General features: G+C 46.5%; 1 protein-coding gene across 2 annotated transcripts in view; it reads left to right on the top strand.

Annotated features, from left to right (window-relative positions):
* The window catches only part of MAP2K2 (mitogen-activated protein kinase kinase 2), a 31,492-nt gene that overhangs the window by 9,355 nt on the left and 6,793 nt on the right, over nt 1-15,344 (top strand). For both annotated transcript variants that reach the window (XM_053299099.1, XM_053299100.1), the window contains exons 4-10: nt 53-130; nt 1,272-1,323; nt 7,609-7,733; nt 9,274-9,487; nt 11,608-11,672; nt 13,770-13,831; nt 15,268-15,313. In XM_053299099.1, the coding sequence (XP_053155074.1) occupies nt 53-130; nt 1,272-1,323; nt 7,609-7,733; nt 9,274-9,487; nt 11,608-11,672; nt 13,770-13,831; nt 15,268-15,313 (642 nt within the window). The remainder of the gene's footprint in view (nt 1-52; nt 131-1,271; nt 1,324-7,608; nt 7,734-9,273; nt 9,488-11,607; nt 11,673-13,769; nt 13,832-15,267; nt 15,314-15,344) is intronic.

The raw sequence follows: 15,344 nt of genomic DNA, 5'->3' as shown, positions 1-15,344 counted from the left end.
TGCAAGAACCTTTTGGTCTTTCTGTCAGCTAATCCTTTCCCTCTGAATTTAGGATGGAGGCTCCCTAGATCAGGTTTTGAAAGAAGCCAAGAGAATTCCAGAAGAAATCTTGGGAGAAGTCAGCATAGCGGTAAGTATGCCTCCACCTTTCTTGACAAATTGTGTGATCTTGCCTTGCCTTTTATCCACACTGAGCTCATCTTCCTTAAATCCTTCTATGGGCTCCAAGTTGCCTGTTTTTGTTGTTGTTGTTGTTTTGCCTTTCTTGCCATCCTTCCAGCTTCTCCTGAGTTTTGTGTTCCATGTGTTGTAAGAGCTTATGTGGAGTGCTTGGTCCTGATTACAAACCTGGTGGGGTAAGGGCGCCAAAGAAAACCTAGGGCAAAACACTTGTGGCATCAGTTTTCCAGTCTGTAAAATGGGAATAATACTGGCTATCTTCAGAGGGAAAGGATGACAAAGTCATCATTTCTGTGAAATAAGGGGTGTCACAATAATGGGCTTAAATTGCAAACTCTTTGGGGACAAAGACCCATCAGATTGGTTAACTGCATTGACCTTTTGGGATAGAGCAGGCTATGAAACTGAAAGCTTTGCACAGATCTTGAAGGTTCCTTGCTCCTTTCACATGAAGAGAAGTGTTTCACTGTCCTTGTTGAGTGTGATTCCTGAATCTCTGCAAGTTTAATGGACAATGGAAAAATTAATTTGTGCTGCACTCACTGCTACCCCTTTTCTCTGGAAACAAGCAGAGGGCATGCAGGACCCACACATGGGGGTTATAGTGAAGACCTAAATTTCTGAAAGAGGGATGAGAAGGTTTGCATTTGTCACAACATGCAGCCACTTGGCTGGAAAGTATGAGGATGGAAATGGGAGGGGAGGGGAGGAATCAGGAAGGAGCAGAAGCAGCAACATCACTTGGCAAGTTCTCTGTGCTGACTAAAGCTCGCTTCAAATACTGTAATAAGATCACAGAATAGCAGTGGGAGTTGAATGTAATTGTAATTGGGGCCAGTTATCTCATATTAGCCAGTACAGTGGGAGGAAACCAGCCAGACTGTAGAGGAGGTGGAAGAGCCTCCCTTCCCCTTATGCAATCTCCTTTATATTGACCAACATGTAGAGAAGTTTGTTTTCCTTACAGTTGGGTTAAAGAACTTAACAATTTTTCAGGGTACTATATCTGGTTTCTTTCCTCAAGCTTCTGCTTTTGGAATCCTGGGCTTGCTCTGACCTCTTCCTCTCCCCTCATGTGCTTTCCTACGTAGGTTCTGCGTGGATTGGCTTATTTACGAGAGAAGCACCAGATCATGCACAGAGGTGAGAGAGCAGCCAGCCGTTGGCCCAGACTCTTTATATTCTGTGCCAAGAGGATTCTGATTCCGCAATCAAAATACATTATGCAAAAGCAATGGATTTATTTGTAGACTGACTTGACATTATTCAGTTTCCAAGGTTTGACTTTGCAAATCATATGGATTCCCCCCCACCCCCATTCCACAATCTGTACTGTCACAAATTAGAGGGAGAATGTGTTCAAGAAGCTCTACCTCGGGGCTCACTTAATGTTTTGCAACTATTGCTTGTACATTCCTTGAAGAAAAGGCATGTGAGGTGTTCACTGTGCTGAAGCTAAGCAGTTCTGGGTCTGGACTCCACTTGTTGAAGTGGAGTTATGGAGCAAAATGTGTGGTCACTATTTTTCAAGTGTTTGGATTCTTTGGTGTATAATAACTTTTCCTCAATGAATCCCTATGAGGATTCATTACACACCTTCATTTCTTCTCTGCTGCTGGGGCCAAGGACATCTCCGTGGGTTATACCCCTCACAAGCTCCAAGGCAGGAGAGTTTTTATTTATTATTAAGGAAAGAACATGCCTACTCGAGCCTGAGGAGGATAACCCCATCCCAGTTCTTTCTGTCCTCGTAGCTCCAGATAGCATTCAAATCTGTCTCTTCACTAACCCCTCTTATTTTTATCCAATTATCTATTTTCATCTGAAAATCCTCTTCTTTATTTCTCCTTCTCTACCTTCTTGTAAAATATATATTAAAAACCCCTTCTATTGTATCTTTTCCTTCTCCTTTCCCCTCCACCCCTCCTGCTCTTACTTTCGTGGTGCATGGAGCACACAGGATAGTACAGGGTTATCCTTGTAACAAAAGGAAAGAGGCAAGGAGAGACTTTTACGGGGGAGACGAGCCTTTGAGGCGCCTCTGCCCCATCGACCTGCGCAGATAGTGTCAGCATCAGCCGGCTTGAAGCCATCTGTGCCAGACGCTGCTGGGACTGTGGAGAGTCTCCTGCCAACAGGTCGCAAGACTTGCAGTTCAGTGGCCAGGCGCATCCTTCAGTCAGCGTTGCCGCCAGAGCACGAGGGACGCTTGGAAGACAAAGCACCACTCGATCTTCGCCCTCCAGGCAAAAAGAGCTCTTACCATACCAACTCCCCATCTCACATCCACAGAGATCAGAGCAATTGAAGTCCGGGAAGGGCAGGTGTGGCAGCGATGGCGGCGGCGATACCCTGCAAGATGGTGCGGGCTGCCGAAAAAAGCCCTGTTTTGTGTGGGGAAAGGAGTGCAGCGCGGAGGTGACAGATACCTCGCGGAAGGCCCTAGCATCAACAAGGGAGGAAACGGGGGGCATCCGGGAATGGAAGAAGGACTTGGCGACAGGGCCAGGGGGTTCGTCCTTGAAAGGGAATACTCCCTAGGCAGGCCCATCAGCACCTCTCTCTAGTCTCCCAAAGGTAGTACCCACCCACCCCCCAAGTGGCAAGCCTGGTTTAGGAATGCCATCATAGATACCATCCATCAGGTCAGGCCTCACAAAAAAGAGAGAAAATCAAGGAAGAGGAGGAGGGGGTATTCTTCTACTGATAGCTCTTCCTCCTCCTGACTCTTGTCAGTCCGCCTCCCAAAAAGGCAAGCCGTAAAAAGAAACACCGTAAAAACAAAAGGGGGTCTAAGAATCCAAAATGTAAATCTAAGATCTTACACTCTTCTGAAGCATCTGAACAAGACTCTGAGGACCCTGAGGTGCTTAATCCTTGGACCCTGCTTTCTAAAAAACAAAAGACTGGGATAAATCCTGTTATTGAGCTTGAGGCTGATCCTGAGGAGGAAATAAATATACCTGATGGGGATAACCAGGACCTTGATTCCATCCCTGATAAGGAGGGTGGGGGGAGGATCCAGAATCTGGCAACGTTTCTCAGCATTTGTTTTTCAGAAGATTTTAATCCCTTTATGACAAGAGTTATTACCACAATAGGGTTACAAGCAAAGGTGAACTCAGTCAGCACCATCTGAAAAAGGGGACCTGGTTTTCCCCAGGTCAAAGCCTAGGGACATGCTTTTACCTATGCCAGAGGTGTTTACAGAGGTGATTAAACAAGAATGATTACTGCCTGCCATAAATAGAAAGCCAATGGTTGTGGCTAACCGTTTTTATTCCTTTCAGCAAGACCCGTCAGAACTGTTGAGAACACCAAATGCAGACGCTCCCATAGCACAACTAGTCTCTGGCTCATTGGTCCCTAGGGATGGGGAAGTCACCCTGAGGGACCTTGCAGATAAAAAGGCAGAATTTGCCTTTAAAAGGATCCATGATCATTTTTTGTTAGCCACACGCACGGCAGCAGCAGCTTCTATGGTGGCCAGGGCCTCACTCTTATGGGTGGATGACTTGCTTAACGAACCGCCATCTGAACCCATTAAAATGATACAATTGCTGAAGATACAGAAGGCACAAGCATTCGTGGCTGATGCAAACTTGGATTCAATTAGATTTTCATCCCGTGCCTTAGCAGCATTGGTTGTTGGAAGAAGATATCTATGGCTGAAGAGTTGGCAAGTAGATGCTACGTCGAAAAACAACCTGACAGCAGTAGCATACGGCAGCACCAAGTTGTTTGGGGAGGCTGCTTTGAAAGATATCCTGGTGGAATCAGACAAAAGACAGACCATGTCATCAGTGCCACGTAAACCTGAAAGGCCAGCCTTTAAGAGGTCATTCCAGCAGTCTCAGCCCTTCGAGGATTCTTGTCCTTCTGGGGCTGGGAAAGAGATTTCAGAAACTAAAAGGGTTCTTGGAACCACCAATGTAATACCTACAGAAACACTAGGAACTACAAGCAGCCATTCACACAAAACAAACAGGCCAAGCCTCAGCAATGTCTTAAAGACAATCAGACTGGGAGGCCGTCTTTCAGATTATTTTCACACTTGGGAATCCTCCATCACGGACAGATGGGTCCTGAATGTTGTCCAACAGGGGTACAAAATAGATGCCCCTCCTCTTCACAGGTTCATTCCAATGCCCTGATCACGCTCTTTTATCAAACTCAGAAAGGCAATTCTGCACATGGAAGATATTGGAGCAGTGGAACCAATTTCCTCCCATCAGGAGGGAAGGGGCGTTCACCGTCCCAAAAAAGGATGGGTCAAGGAGAGCCGTGTTGGACCTAAAATATCTGAACAAATGGGTCAAACGCAAGCACCTCAGGATGGAGACATTGAGATCAGTGTCAGAGGCTCTCCACCATCTGGACTTGATGTCATCAATAGATCTCAAAGAGGCATATCTGCCTATTCCCATTGATCAGGGCAGTCGGAATCTCCTCAGGTTCAAATATGTGGGATTATATTACCAATACACAGCTCTCCTGTTCAGACTCTCTTCGGCTCCCCGTGTGTTCAGAAAGGTTCTGGCACCACTCATGGCCCATCTACGTCTACAGGGAGTCCAGATATTCTCATATTTGGATGACCTTCTTCTCCAGTCGCGCTCAAGACAAGCAGCTGTGCACAACTTAGGAACAACTCTGTTAACCCTGGAGAAGCATGGCTTCTTGGTCAACCTGGAAAAAAGCCAACTAACACCAACTTACAGACTTCAACATCTGGGGGTGGTAATAGGCACAGAAAGGGACCGGTTATTCTTACCTTGGGATTGGAACCTGACCATCACATCAGAAATCAGGCAGGCTCTTGTGACACCAGCAGTCTTGCTTACAATGCTGGCAAGAATCCTGGGACTAATGGTTGCCACATTAGAGGCAGTCCCATGGGCACGCTTTCATTTAAGAACCCTACAGTGGTTTCTACTACCGTACCAGCTGGCCATTGCCCAGAAGAAATGCCTATGGCTACAGCTTCCAACGCAGGTTCGCAAGTCTCTCACTTGGTGGCTGGTGCCCCAAAATCTTCTACAAGGAAAGCAGTTCTCGGACCCTCCAAAACTGATAACCACAGATGCCAGCAACATGGGCTGGGGTGCACACTGCCTGCACTTGTCAGCACAGGGGATGTGGTCTCCACAGGAGAGAGAACACAGTATAAACTGGCTAGAACTGCGAGCCATTCGTCTAGCTTTGGAAGCATTCCAACAGACACTGTAGAGCAGGCACGTCCTAGTAAGAACGGACAACACAATGGCAAAAGCCCACGTGAACCGACAAGGTTCACCAATCTCAGGACATCTTCCTTCCGTCATTTTGTCCACATCCAGTGCACATGAAAGAAAAGCAATGGCACAAGTTAGATGTCCGACATTGCCTCAAGAAATATATGGAAAGATCAGCATCATTTAGAACCACAGACTTCTTGTTTGTCTCATTCCTCCCTGGATCCATGGCAATGGCCGTTTCATCATCTACAATTGCAAGATGGATCAGGGCCTGCATAGCAATGGCATATGATGTCCAACATCTCAGGCCTCCTGCACATATAGTTGCTCACTCTACATGGGCAGCAGTGACCTTGGCCGCTTTCTCCATGAATGCACCAGTACAGGAAATCTGCAGGGCAGCAACGTGGAGAAGTCCATCTACTTTCACAAGACATTACAAAATTGACTCTCACGCCTCAGCTCAGGCGGCTTTTGGTAGGAGAGTCTTACGACAGGTGCTTCCCCAGGAATAGACAAGAGCACTCCCACCCTGGTGGAGTACAAGCTGTGGTATGTTTCATGGAGATGTCCTTGGCCCCAGCAGCAGAGAATGGAGCATTGGTTCACTTACAGTCGAGGCTTCTTCTGGTTGCTGGGGCCAAGGACATCTTGGCCCACCTGGTTTGGCATGCTTGTCTGTCCCTGGGAGACCATCTATTAGGCATCTTATATGATTTTTACTGAGATAGGCCTGATAACTAAAGATCTGGAAGACTGCCTTTACGGATAGGGCTCTTAGGGTGACTCGCAGAGCTATTGACTTAGGGATCATGTTGAGTCCTCATGTCTTCGCCTTCCTGTATTTTTGTTTTTATACTTTTCTTCCTATAATAATATCTTACATAACTTGGCCTGAAAGAACTGGGCTGGGATTATCACCCTCAGGCTTGAGTAGGCATGTTCTTTCTTTAATAGCAAATCAAAACTGTCCTGCCTTGGAGGTCATGAGGGGTATAACCCATGGAGATGTCCTTGGCCCCAGCAACCAGAAGAAGCCTTCACGTAAGTGAACCAATGCTCCATTCTATTCATTTTGACTGTCTTTGGACAGTGCCAACTGTCAGCTGCCATGTGCCAACTACACCCCCCTCCCACCCTCAAAGCTGTGGGGTACTACTCAGTTTCTGTTCTAGGAATTTTAAAATGCACAGAAGAAATGAATTTTGAACAAAAGTTCCTAAAAAAAAAATAAACTGAAGTACCCCAGTGTGTGTGGATATGTGGGGGGTGTAGTTGACACAAGGCAGTTGACAGTTGGCACTATCTAATGATAGTCAAAAATGAACAGAAGAAATGAACGTGTGCAATGAATCGTCATAGGGATTCATTATGAGGAAAAGTTATTAGACACCAAAGAATCCAAACATTTGAAAAATAGTGACCGCACATTTTGCTCCATAACTTCACTTCTACAAGGGCTAGAGCTTAGCTTTTTTAAAAAATGAAAGCTGGGGATCCATGTTAGGGTTAGGATAGGGTGACTTCGAATCCTCATTTCCTATGCCAGAAATATACAAAATCATCAAAAACTAAAAAATAATCATTAAAAATCAACCAAGTGCCCCACTGCCTTGAAATTTGGGTGGTAGGTGGCACCCATGGGGGACCCACCCACCACCCAAATTTGGTGCCCCTAGGACCTTTATAAGTGGTCCAAATCAATCCATATTGAATTGAATCAAATCTGGGGTGATTCATGGAGGCAGATTTGCACACAAAACAAATCAGGAATGGTTTGATTTGGGCACAAAACAAATCGGGGGGGGGAGGGAATGATTTGTGCACATTCCTACTGGCAATTGCTCTGCAAGCTTTCAGGGCTTGGAAAGATCTCTCACCACCCATTACATGTGATCTTTTTTACTGGAGATGCCAGATGCTGAACCTGCAACTTTCTGCATGCTGAGCCTGTTTTCTGTTCTTGAACTAGGAACTTGCTCTTAGTTTTTGTCCTTAAACAAAACTCTGAAACCAAGACTCTCAGGAGAGCTCATTTTGCACCCAGCATCAGACTCTGTCCTTGCCTAAAGAACACTGAGTATGTGAAGTCCTCATGAGTGTTCCATAACTTGAATTGTCTGCTCAACAGTTAGTCTTCAATATTTTCCCTTCCTTTAGTTATCTTCTTTCTTCTTAAATCAATTTGCAGATGTGAAACCTTCTAACATCCTAGTGAATTCCCGGGGAGAGATTAAACTCTGCGATTTTGGGGTCAGCGGTCAGCTCATCGATTCAATGGCAAATTCCTTTGTGGGCACTCGATCCTATATGTCTGTAGGTCACTTCACTCTCTTTTATAACATTTTGATATCAGGAGTGGTTGGTTTGCATCATTCATTTGTGGACAGCAGTTAATATATGATTGCAAGTTCATCGTATATTAGCACGTATTAGCCCACATCCCCACTAAGGGTATGGAGTATGTCCACAGTGTCTAGTAATCCAGAGACTCACTGTACATAGATGTGGCCGGGGGAGGAGGGGTGGACGTCCTCCTTCCCCTGGAAGCACTCTTAGCACCTCTAAATATGTCCCTGAAGGTTACCTAGTCCTCAGGGACATGTTTAGGAGTGTTAAAGAGTTCTTATGGGGGACAGAGAGATTGACAAATTCCTCCCATAGTGTCTAACCTTGCCTAACCTGACACCTTCTGTGGTTTTTCGTGCCGTCCGACAGCTGCTGAATATGTTGCTGCCTTCTCCTAAAATTATATTGTCAAATGTGTGAAGTGTTGGTATATGTTAGAAAGGATGATTGGGGGAAATGTAAAAAAAAAGTCCTGTTGTAAACATGTCTCTCTTTTTGATCTCCAGTAACTTTGCACTTGTGTTTCCAAGTGACTTGCTTCAATCCTGTGGGCAAGAAATGCCCTATCTTGTTTAAAAACTTACTCTTAAGAGCTCTGGGAGCCCTATGTTATTCACACTTGTTGTAGGTGTAAAGAATTGGACAGTGTGGTAGTCTAGGTTGGTTCCCAGCCATGGCAGGCAACTGTTTTGGGACCAGTTGGGTGATTCTAGACCTCAATACCACAAGAGCCTCTAGTAGACAGATTAAGACAGAAATTGGGCTGGTTCAGAGGTCATGCAGGGCCTAGGTGACAGCCTGGTTCTGCATGACGTAGTATACTGAAGTAGTTGTATACAGATGACAAGTGTCAGACATAGTATATAGATGACCAGTGATTTTGTTCTCTGAGAATACAGTGGTTTGAATTAAAGCAATCTGGTTTGTTTAATTTTAACAAGTTGCTATGTTGCCTTCAGTGGATATTCTTCAACTGAAGACATATAGAACTGGGGAGTAATCATGTTTGTAAGGGGTGGGGAGTGCAGGTCTATAACCACACTCTTTCCTCCCTCATCTGTTACAGAACCTAAATCAATAAATGGATGCCCATTTTAAAATACAAACTTTGTTGGCAATTTAGGGAGTGGATTTAAATTTCTAATCCAGAATTAGAGTGCTGTTTCAATTCTCAGTTCTAGCCTCTGATAACACAAGAAGAGCTTCCAGTAACTGGATGCAAGTACTGGTTCCCTCTGCTATCTAGTGAACTCGGCTGCCACTTCCAAGCTCTGCTAACCCAGGCTTGTAAACAGACACTGAACCTGATTACTTGTGGTGACTAAAGCTAGGGAAGCTTTTATAAAGCGAAAATCTGGTTCTCTTACTCCTTCAGTTGATGTGTCACCAATGAGCAACATTAGTATGTGTGGGCAGGTAGACTGCTACTAAAATGCTTAAGGAGTGGTAATTTTTGTGGAGTCTTGCAAGGCTGAGCTAATGTTCGTTTCTATCTACTTGTTTGCAGCCTGAGCGTTTACAAGGCACCCACTATTCGGTTCAGTCTGACATCTGGAGCATGGGCCTCTCCCTGGTGGAGTTGTCAATTGGAAGGTATCCCATTCCCCCACCAGATGCCAAGGAACTGGAAGCAATATTTGGCCGCCCCCTGGTTGATGCGGCAGAAGGGGAACCCCACAGTATCTCGCCACGCCCTAGGCCTCCTGGACGCCCTATTAGTGGTAGGAACTGTTCTAAGGGCAGTGGGGTTACTGGTAATCTGATTTCTGCCATTGGGGCTTGGTTTTTGAAGGCTGGTTCTCACGATCCTGTCAGCAGGAAGGAAGGGGGAATTGGAGATCTAAGATTACTGATTTCAGGAGGAGGAGCTCAGGCTGGCATGCTGCCTGAGATGCCTGCCATTTTCCTCACTTCTCACAACACACTCTGCAGAAGCACGCATGCCTCGGGACTCTCCAGTTTCCCCTCTTCTTCCTGCAGCAGGGATCGTGAGAACCCACCCATTAATTGAGCCTAGCTATAATTAAATTTTGTTTTATTGTTTGGCTAAGAAAGTGAATATTTCATACTGCAAATTATAAACTGGACAATAAGCACAAGTGGTTCCAGTAAAGTCAGTAAAAGATCAAGGGCAATCAATACATTAAGTTCAGGCACAGTCAGTAATGACTGAAGGAAAGTTGGTTAGTACAATATAAGGGTCCAGAGGTTAAATTTCTATGAATCTTTATTATTCACCACATTAGCTTCAGTGTATATTTTTTTCTTCAACCGTTGTGCAAATTTGGCAGCTCTAAATGTTTAATATGTTTCACTTGATTAGCCAGAAGAGAGCTTGCATTTAAGTATGTCTTCCAAATGAGACAGACGACTAGCACTCTTGAAGTGAGTTTCTTCCTGGATTCCTCATAAATATCACAATACAGAATGAAGTGGCATATGTTTTCAACTCTAAAAATACAGAGCTTTCTCGCTGGGATTTTATGGTAATGCCTCCCTAAACATTGTGTGGGCATTTATTTGAAATCAAAGGACCAAAAAATGCTAGAACTAAACACGAGAGCTGTACCTGTGTGCAAAATGTGGGCTCCATTCATCAGAGGACTGTGTACCTGCCTGTGGGATGGGCTAGGCAAAAGGAGATTACAGGTCTGGATTCTGATAGGCTCTCTCTTCCAGTCTGCTCACTTGCCGTGGGGAAAGAGGTGGGTGGGTCTCTTAGTGTTCCTTTTGACTGGCGCCTGAAAAATGCTCAGCCTCAATAGAACAGAGCAGAGTTTGAAATTATAGGCTGGGCACTTTTTAAAACAATCATGTTGGCAGCAAAAACTTTCCCCCAAGAAATAAAGTCTGTTAACCTAAGGGAGGTTTAAGGGAGCAGCTGACATTCCTGATTATCCATTGTGGTCTTTGTGTAGTCACACAGGAAATTGTTTACAACTAGAAAGAAAGCCTAAAAACTGGCATTTCTAGTCCCTCCCCTCAAAGGGCAGGGCAACTGCCAACCTACTTAGTTCTCCTTTGGTTGCCACAGCATCATGAAAAATGTTCTTCATCAAGAATTCATTCTTCAGCACTCCTTAGATTTGCCACTTTCCCTTTTCCTACCTTCAGTACTAGTGTTTCTTGGTCAGACTACCTCTTTCGTGAAAAGAAGCAACACTTAAAATCCCACATTTTTAGAGATACTTCATACTGGAGGGTCAGGATACAAATACTATAAATAAATAAAATAAACTCGTCTCCATACTTCTTGGATGTATGGCAAGGTCTTCCAAGTCAAAGGGTGTGGCCTCAATGCAGGCTTGAGTGCTAGCATCCTTTCTGCAGAAAGATACTACTAGAGGACCATGAAACACATACTTAAGAGTAATGTTCCTGCTAATTAGCAGTAGCTGCTTATGTTCTTGCTTGTCAGTCTGGCAGATACCTTTGCAACTTGTGGCCCATCAAGCCCCAGCCACATATGGCAGCCCACCAGGGGATTGGTAAACCTCCTCCTGCCCCCCTTTTATTTTTTTGGGCTGCCTGCTGAGACAGCAAGAACAGCACAGGAGAAAGAGATCAAATGGCAGGTCATAGATTAAGACCGTTGGACTGGCCTCACCTAGCACAGCCCCATGTCCTCATGTGGTGCCCTTCTCAGATTTTCTGAGAGCTCCAGCTATATAGCGCATCTGCTCCTCTGCTCAACCCTCTTTGTCCAGAATCTTGGAGCCAGAGCTATTGATGTGTATAGTGCTTGCTGGTGGGGAACCGATGAGCGACAGGACTCTCGGAAGTGCATGCTGATTGTGTGCATGTGCAGTTCCTTACCCTCTTTGTTCCTTCAACACTACAGGCCACGGGATGGACAGCCGGCCGGCAATGGCCATCTTTGAATTGCTGGACTACATTGTCAATGAGGTGGGTGGCTTGCAGTAGCCTCCTCTTTGCTGTAGGCCTTTTTCTTCATAATTTTAAAATAACCTGGGTGGCGGGGAATATAATGTTGCATGTTTGTGTTTCTGTGGTGCACAAGATCCAGAACCTGGTACTAAATCGGGCTTTACCTTGAATTAGTCCTCATGGCTGAGGAGGAGGAGGAGATGGAGAAATGGTAGGAGTCGTGCATTCAGTGCAGCATATGCCTTTGCTTCGTCCCTTTTGCCTGGCCCTTGCTGTGTGCTTTCCCAATCTACATTTCCCCTCCGTTCAGAATTTATGATGGAAATAAAGCCCCACAATCAAGACTGGTTTTGCTAATTTAGCTACATCAATTTCATAGAATCCAAGTGCTGGAAGGGAACCATTTAGTGGGAATTGTCTGTTTCCTGTGGGCTGTTGATTATTTCTGTAGTCTCTACAAGAATGGGATGCTGTGCATGAAGCAAAAAGCCAACAAGGGCCTTGCCCTTAAGCTTGCAGTCTAAATAAGGCGAGAGACACAAGGAGGAACAGAAGAATACGGGAGATGGGCCAGCTCAATCAAGTGCCAGGGTGGAGAGGCAAGTTCTAAATAGGCGTTTAAATGCACCAGTAGGAGAAGTGAGGAGATGGAGAAAAGCAAAGCAGAAAGGGTGCAGTTGAGACATCATTTGGAGTTTATGGAGCACAATAGTACCAACGGGGTGGGTGGGTGGGTGGGAGATGTGCCAGCAAACACCCCGCACACACACACACACACACACACACACACACACACACACACACACACACACACTGGAAGTCAACAGAAGAAGTTTAGAAAATAAGAGAGCAGGGTTGGCCAGACAGACCATGGTGTTACTGCTGAGAGCATATTCATAAAAACTAATCTGTTGTAGCAAAAATGCCAGTGAGTCCTTTGCCATTGGAAAGAAAAACATATGTGGAGGCATAAACGTTTGTGGACTAGGAGATAGTGGTGTGCACGAACCGGTCCGGAGGCCATGTTAGAAGCCTCCGAACCGGTTCAGAACCTGGCCGGTCCGGCGGTCCAGCACTGGGGGTGGTCTAGCTTTAAGGGCGGGGGGTAGTACTTACCCCTCCCGCCGCTCTTCCCCCTCCGGCGCTGCAGTTAATGGTGTAGTTTTGGGGGCGGCAGCATTCCGCCCTGCCGCCCCTGCCCCCGTCGTTGCCTGGAAGTTCTGAAAAATACCAGCACGCATGCGCGCCCGTCGCTGCCATGCGCGCCCGTCGCTGCCATGCGCGCCCGTCGCTGCCATGCGCGCCCGTCGCTGCCATGCGCGCCCGTCGCGACAGACACATGCGTGCTGGTAGTTTTCAGAACTTCCAGGCAACGACGGGGGCAGGGAGGAACGCTGCCGCCCCCAAAACTACACCTTTAACTGCCGCGCCGGAGGGGGAAGAGCGGCGGGAGGGGTAAGTACTACCCCCCACCCTTAAAGCTAGACCCCCCCCCAGTGCCGGACCACGCCTACGTGGTTCCGTGCACATCACTACTAGGAGACAGCAGATAGACTTGGCGACAGAGCCTGCAGAACAAGTAGTCCAGGGTACCAAGGCCCTGCGGAGCTATGTTTTACTCCTCCATCTCTTGCCGCTTCTTTGCAGCCATGATAGGCTAGCAGCTTATATATATAATTTTTATCAACCAAAGGCCAAGTTGTTGAGGTGTTGCATTGTGCAGCAGATATTGGATCTTGTTGAGTTTCGATCTCACAATGTAGTATGCATACAGTCATAGCAACAGCTCTCTGGTGAACAGCAGTAGGCTACTCCACATCAGGTTTCCAGGCTAAGAGAAGTCGCCTTTTGCAGTTGCTGTTGCAGCTTCTGAGAAGCGTAGCCGTCGCCTCCACCCTCTCAGACTGAGGCTCAGGGCCTGACACAGGTCCTTAGCTCCTCCAGTTCACACAATCCCTGCAAGTCCTTCCTTTTCCCTAGCACTTAATCTCCGTGCTCCAGTGGCCTCTGCCTCCCAGGTTGCAGTGCTGTGTGTTTCAGGGAAGCTGCTACCCATCCGCATTGTGATCCTCGCGCCCCTTACCCTTGTACGTTTTCTCCCCCTTGTATTCCCAGCCGCCGCCTAAGCTGCCGAACGGGGTCTTCACTCAAGACTTCCAGGAGTTTGTAAATAAATGGTAAGGATTTGCTTTCTTAACAGGCAGGGCAGAGCCCTGGGTGGGAAGGTGTCTGGTAGCACATGGACACTATATAATCTCAAGGGCATCATGCCACTTACATAGTGGCTTTGTAATCCTATCCACCAAGCTGGGAAATAGCTGTTCTCATGAGTAAGAATTGGCTCCATCCAAACAGGCAGGAGAGTTTCTACAGGTTCACATGTACAATGGCACCTGAGGTTTGAGTGAGCACCCACAGCTCCAGGAGTGCATGTATTCCCACCTCCCCCCAGTTCTCTGCTTCCTGTGCAAGTTCTGATATGCCAAGTTTGCTCGCGACTTCCGAACCCATTCATCCTTGGCATATCCTTCCCTACCTCTGTCAGGGCACCCGACATCTGTAACTAACTCCAAATCCCAGTTACAGAAGCTGGGTTCCCTGAAGGGAAGTAGGGCAGGATATGCCGAGACTGCAGTCTCAGGCAGTGTAAGAGAGCATTCTTCAGACAGATTATGATCCTCAACTTGCTCCTGTAAGACAGGGTTTTTTGGTTTTTTTTTACATTTTATATCCCGCTCTTCCTCCAAGGAGCCCAGAGCAGTGTACTACATACTTGAGTTTCTCTTTCACAACAACCCTGTGAAGAAGGTTAGGCTGAGAAAGACGTGACTGGCCCAGAGTTACCCAGCAAGTATCCTGGCTGAATGGGGATTTGAACTCAGGTCTCCCTGGTCCTAGTCCAGCACTCTAACCACTACACCACACTGGCTATGCAAATTAGGCTTCTTGATACCACTCCACTGCCTGAGGTACCTCCTAGTTCTGGTCCTCTCCAAAGGATCAGGTTCTCAACTGTGCTTTGTAAAACTCTTTTCTGTGATCTATAATTTTGCCCCCTGTAGGTTCTATCTTTCCTATTTCCTTAGTTATTCAGGGTGGGAGGAGAGGAGTTGCTGTTTTTAGCAAAAAATATCAGAACTTGGACAGGAAGTAGAGGCTTATGTGAGGATGAGGGAGGAAGTGTGTGCTCCTGGAGCTGCTAGTGCTCACACAAACCTTGGGTGCTGCTATATGTGTGAACCCACCCTTTATTATTCCCCACCCTCCTTTTAGACTGCAAATGACTGACATTTAGGTATATGTGGACGGGCACACTAGTAACTTCGGTGTGGTTGTTTGCAAGGCGACCTGTTCCTTTTCCCGGAGGGGGAGAATCATATCTATTAGTGGGACTGTGGCCTGCTCCCAGGCTCCATGACCCATCTGTGGGTGGCCTGTGTGGGTGGGGTTGAGTTGGAACTGCGAATAAGAGCCTTTTACGGCTCTATCTGCCTGGCTCTGCCCAATCTGTGGTGCTGCTCCCGACTGTGGCAAGCAAGAGAGTGTGGCTTTGCAGGTAGCAACTTTTTTCTTTTCTTTTTCCCCCCTTCTAATTTATTTTCTTATCTTTCAGCTTAATTAAGAACCCTGCTGAACGGGCAGACCTGAAGATGCTGATGGTAAGTGAAGAGGAGCTCATGGTCTATATGT

The sequence above is a fragment of the Hemicordylus capensis genome, chromosome 2 (assembly GCF_027244095.1).
Source record: "Hemicordylus capensis ecotype Gifberg chromosome 2, rHemCap1.1.pri, whole genome shotgun sequence".
NCBI classification, from domain to species: domain Eukaryota; kingdom Metazoa; phylum Chordata; class Lepidosauria; order Squamata; family Cordylidae; genus Hemicordylus; species Hemicordylus capensis.
This window is presented reverse-complemented; position numbering and strand designations above follow the sequence as displayed.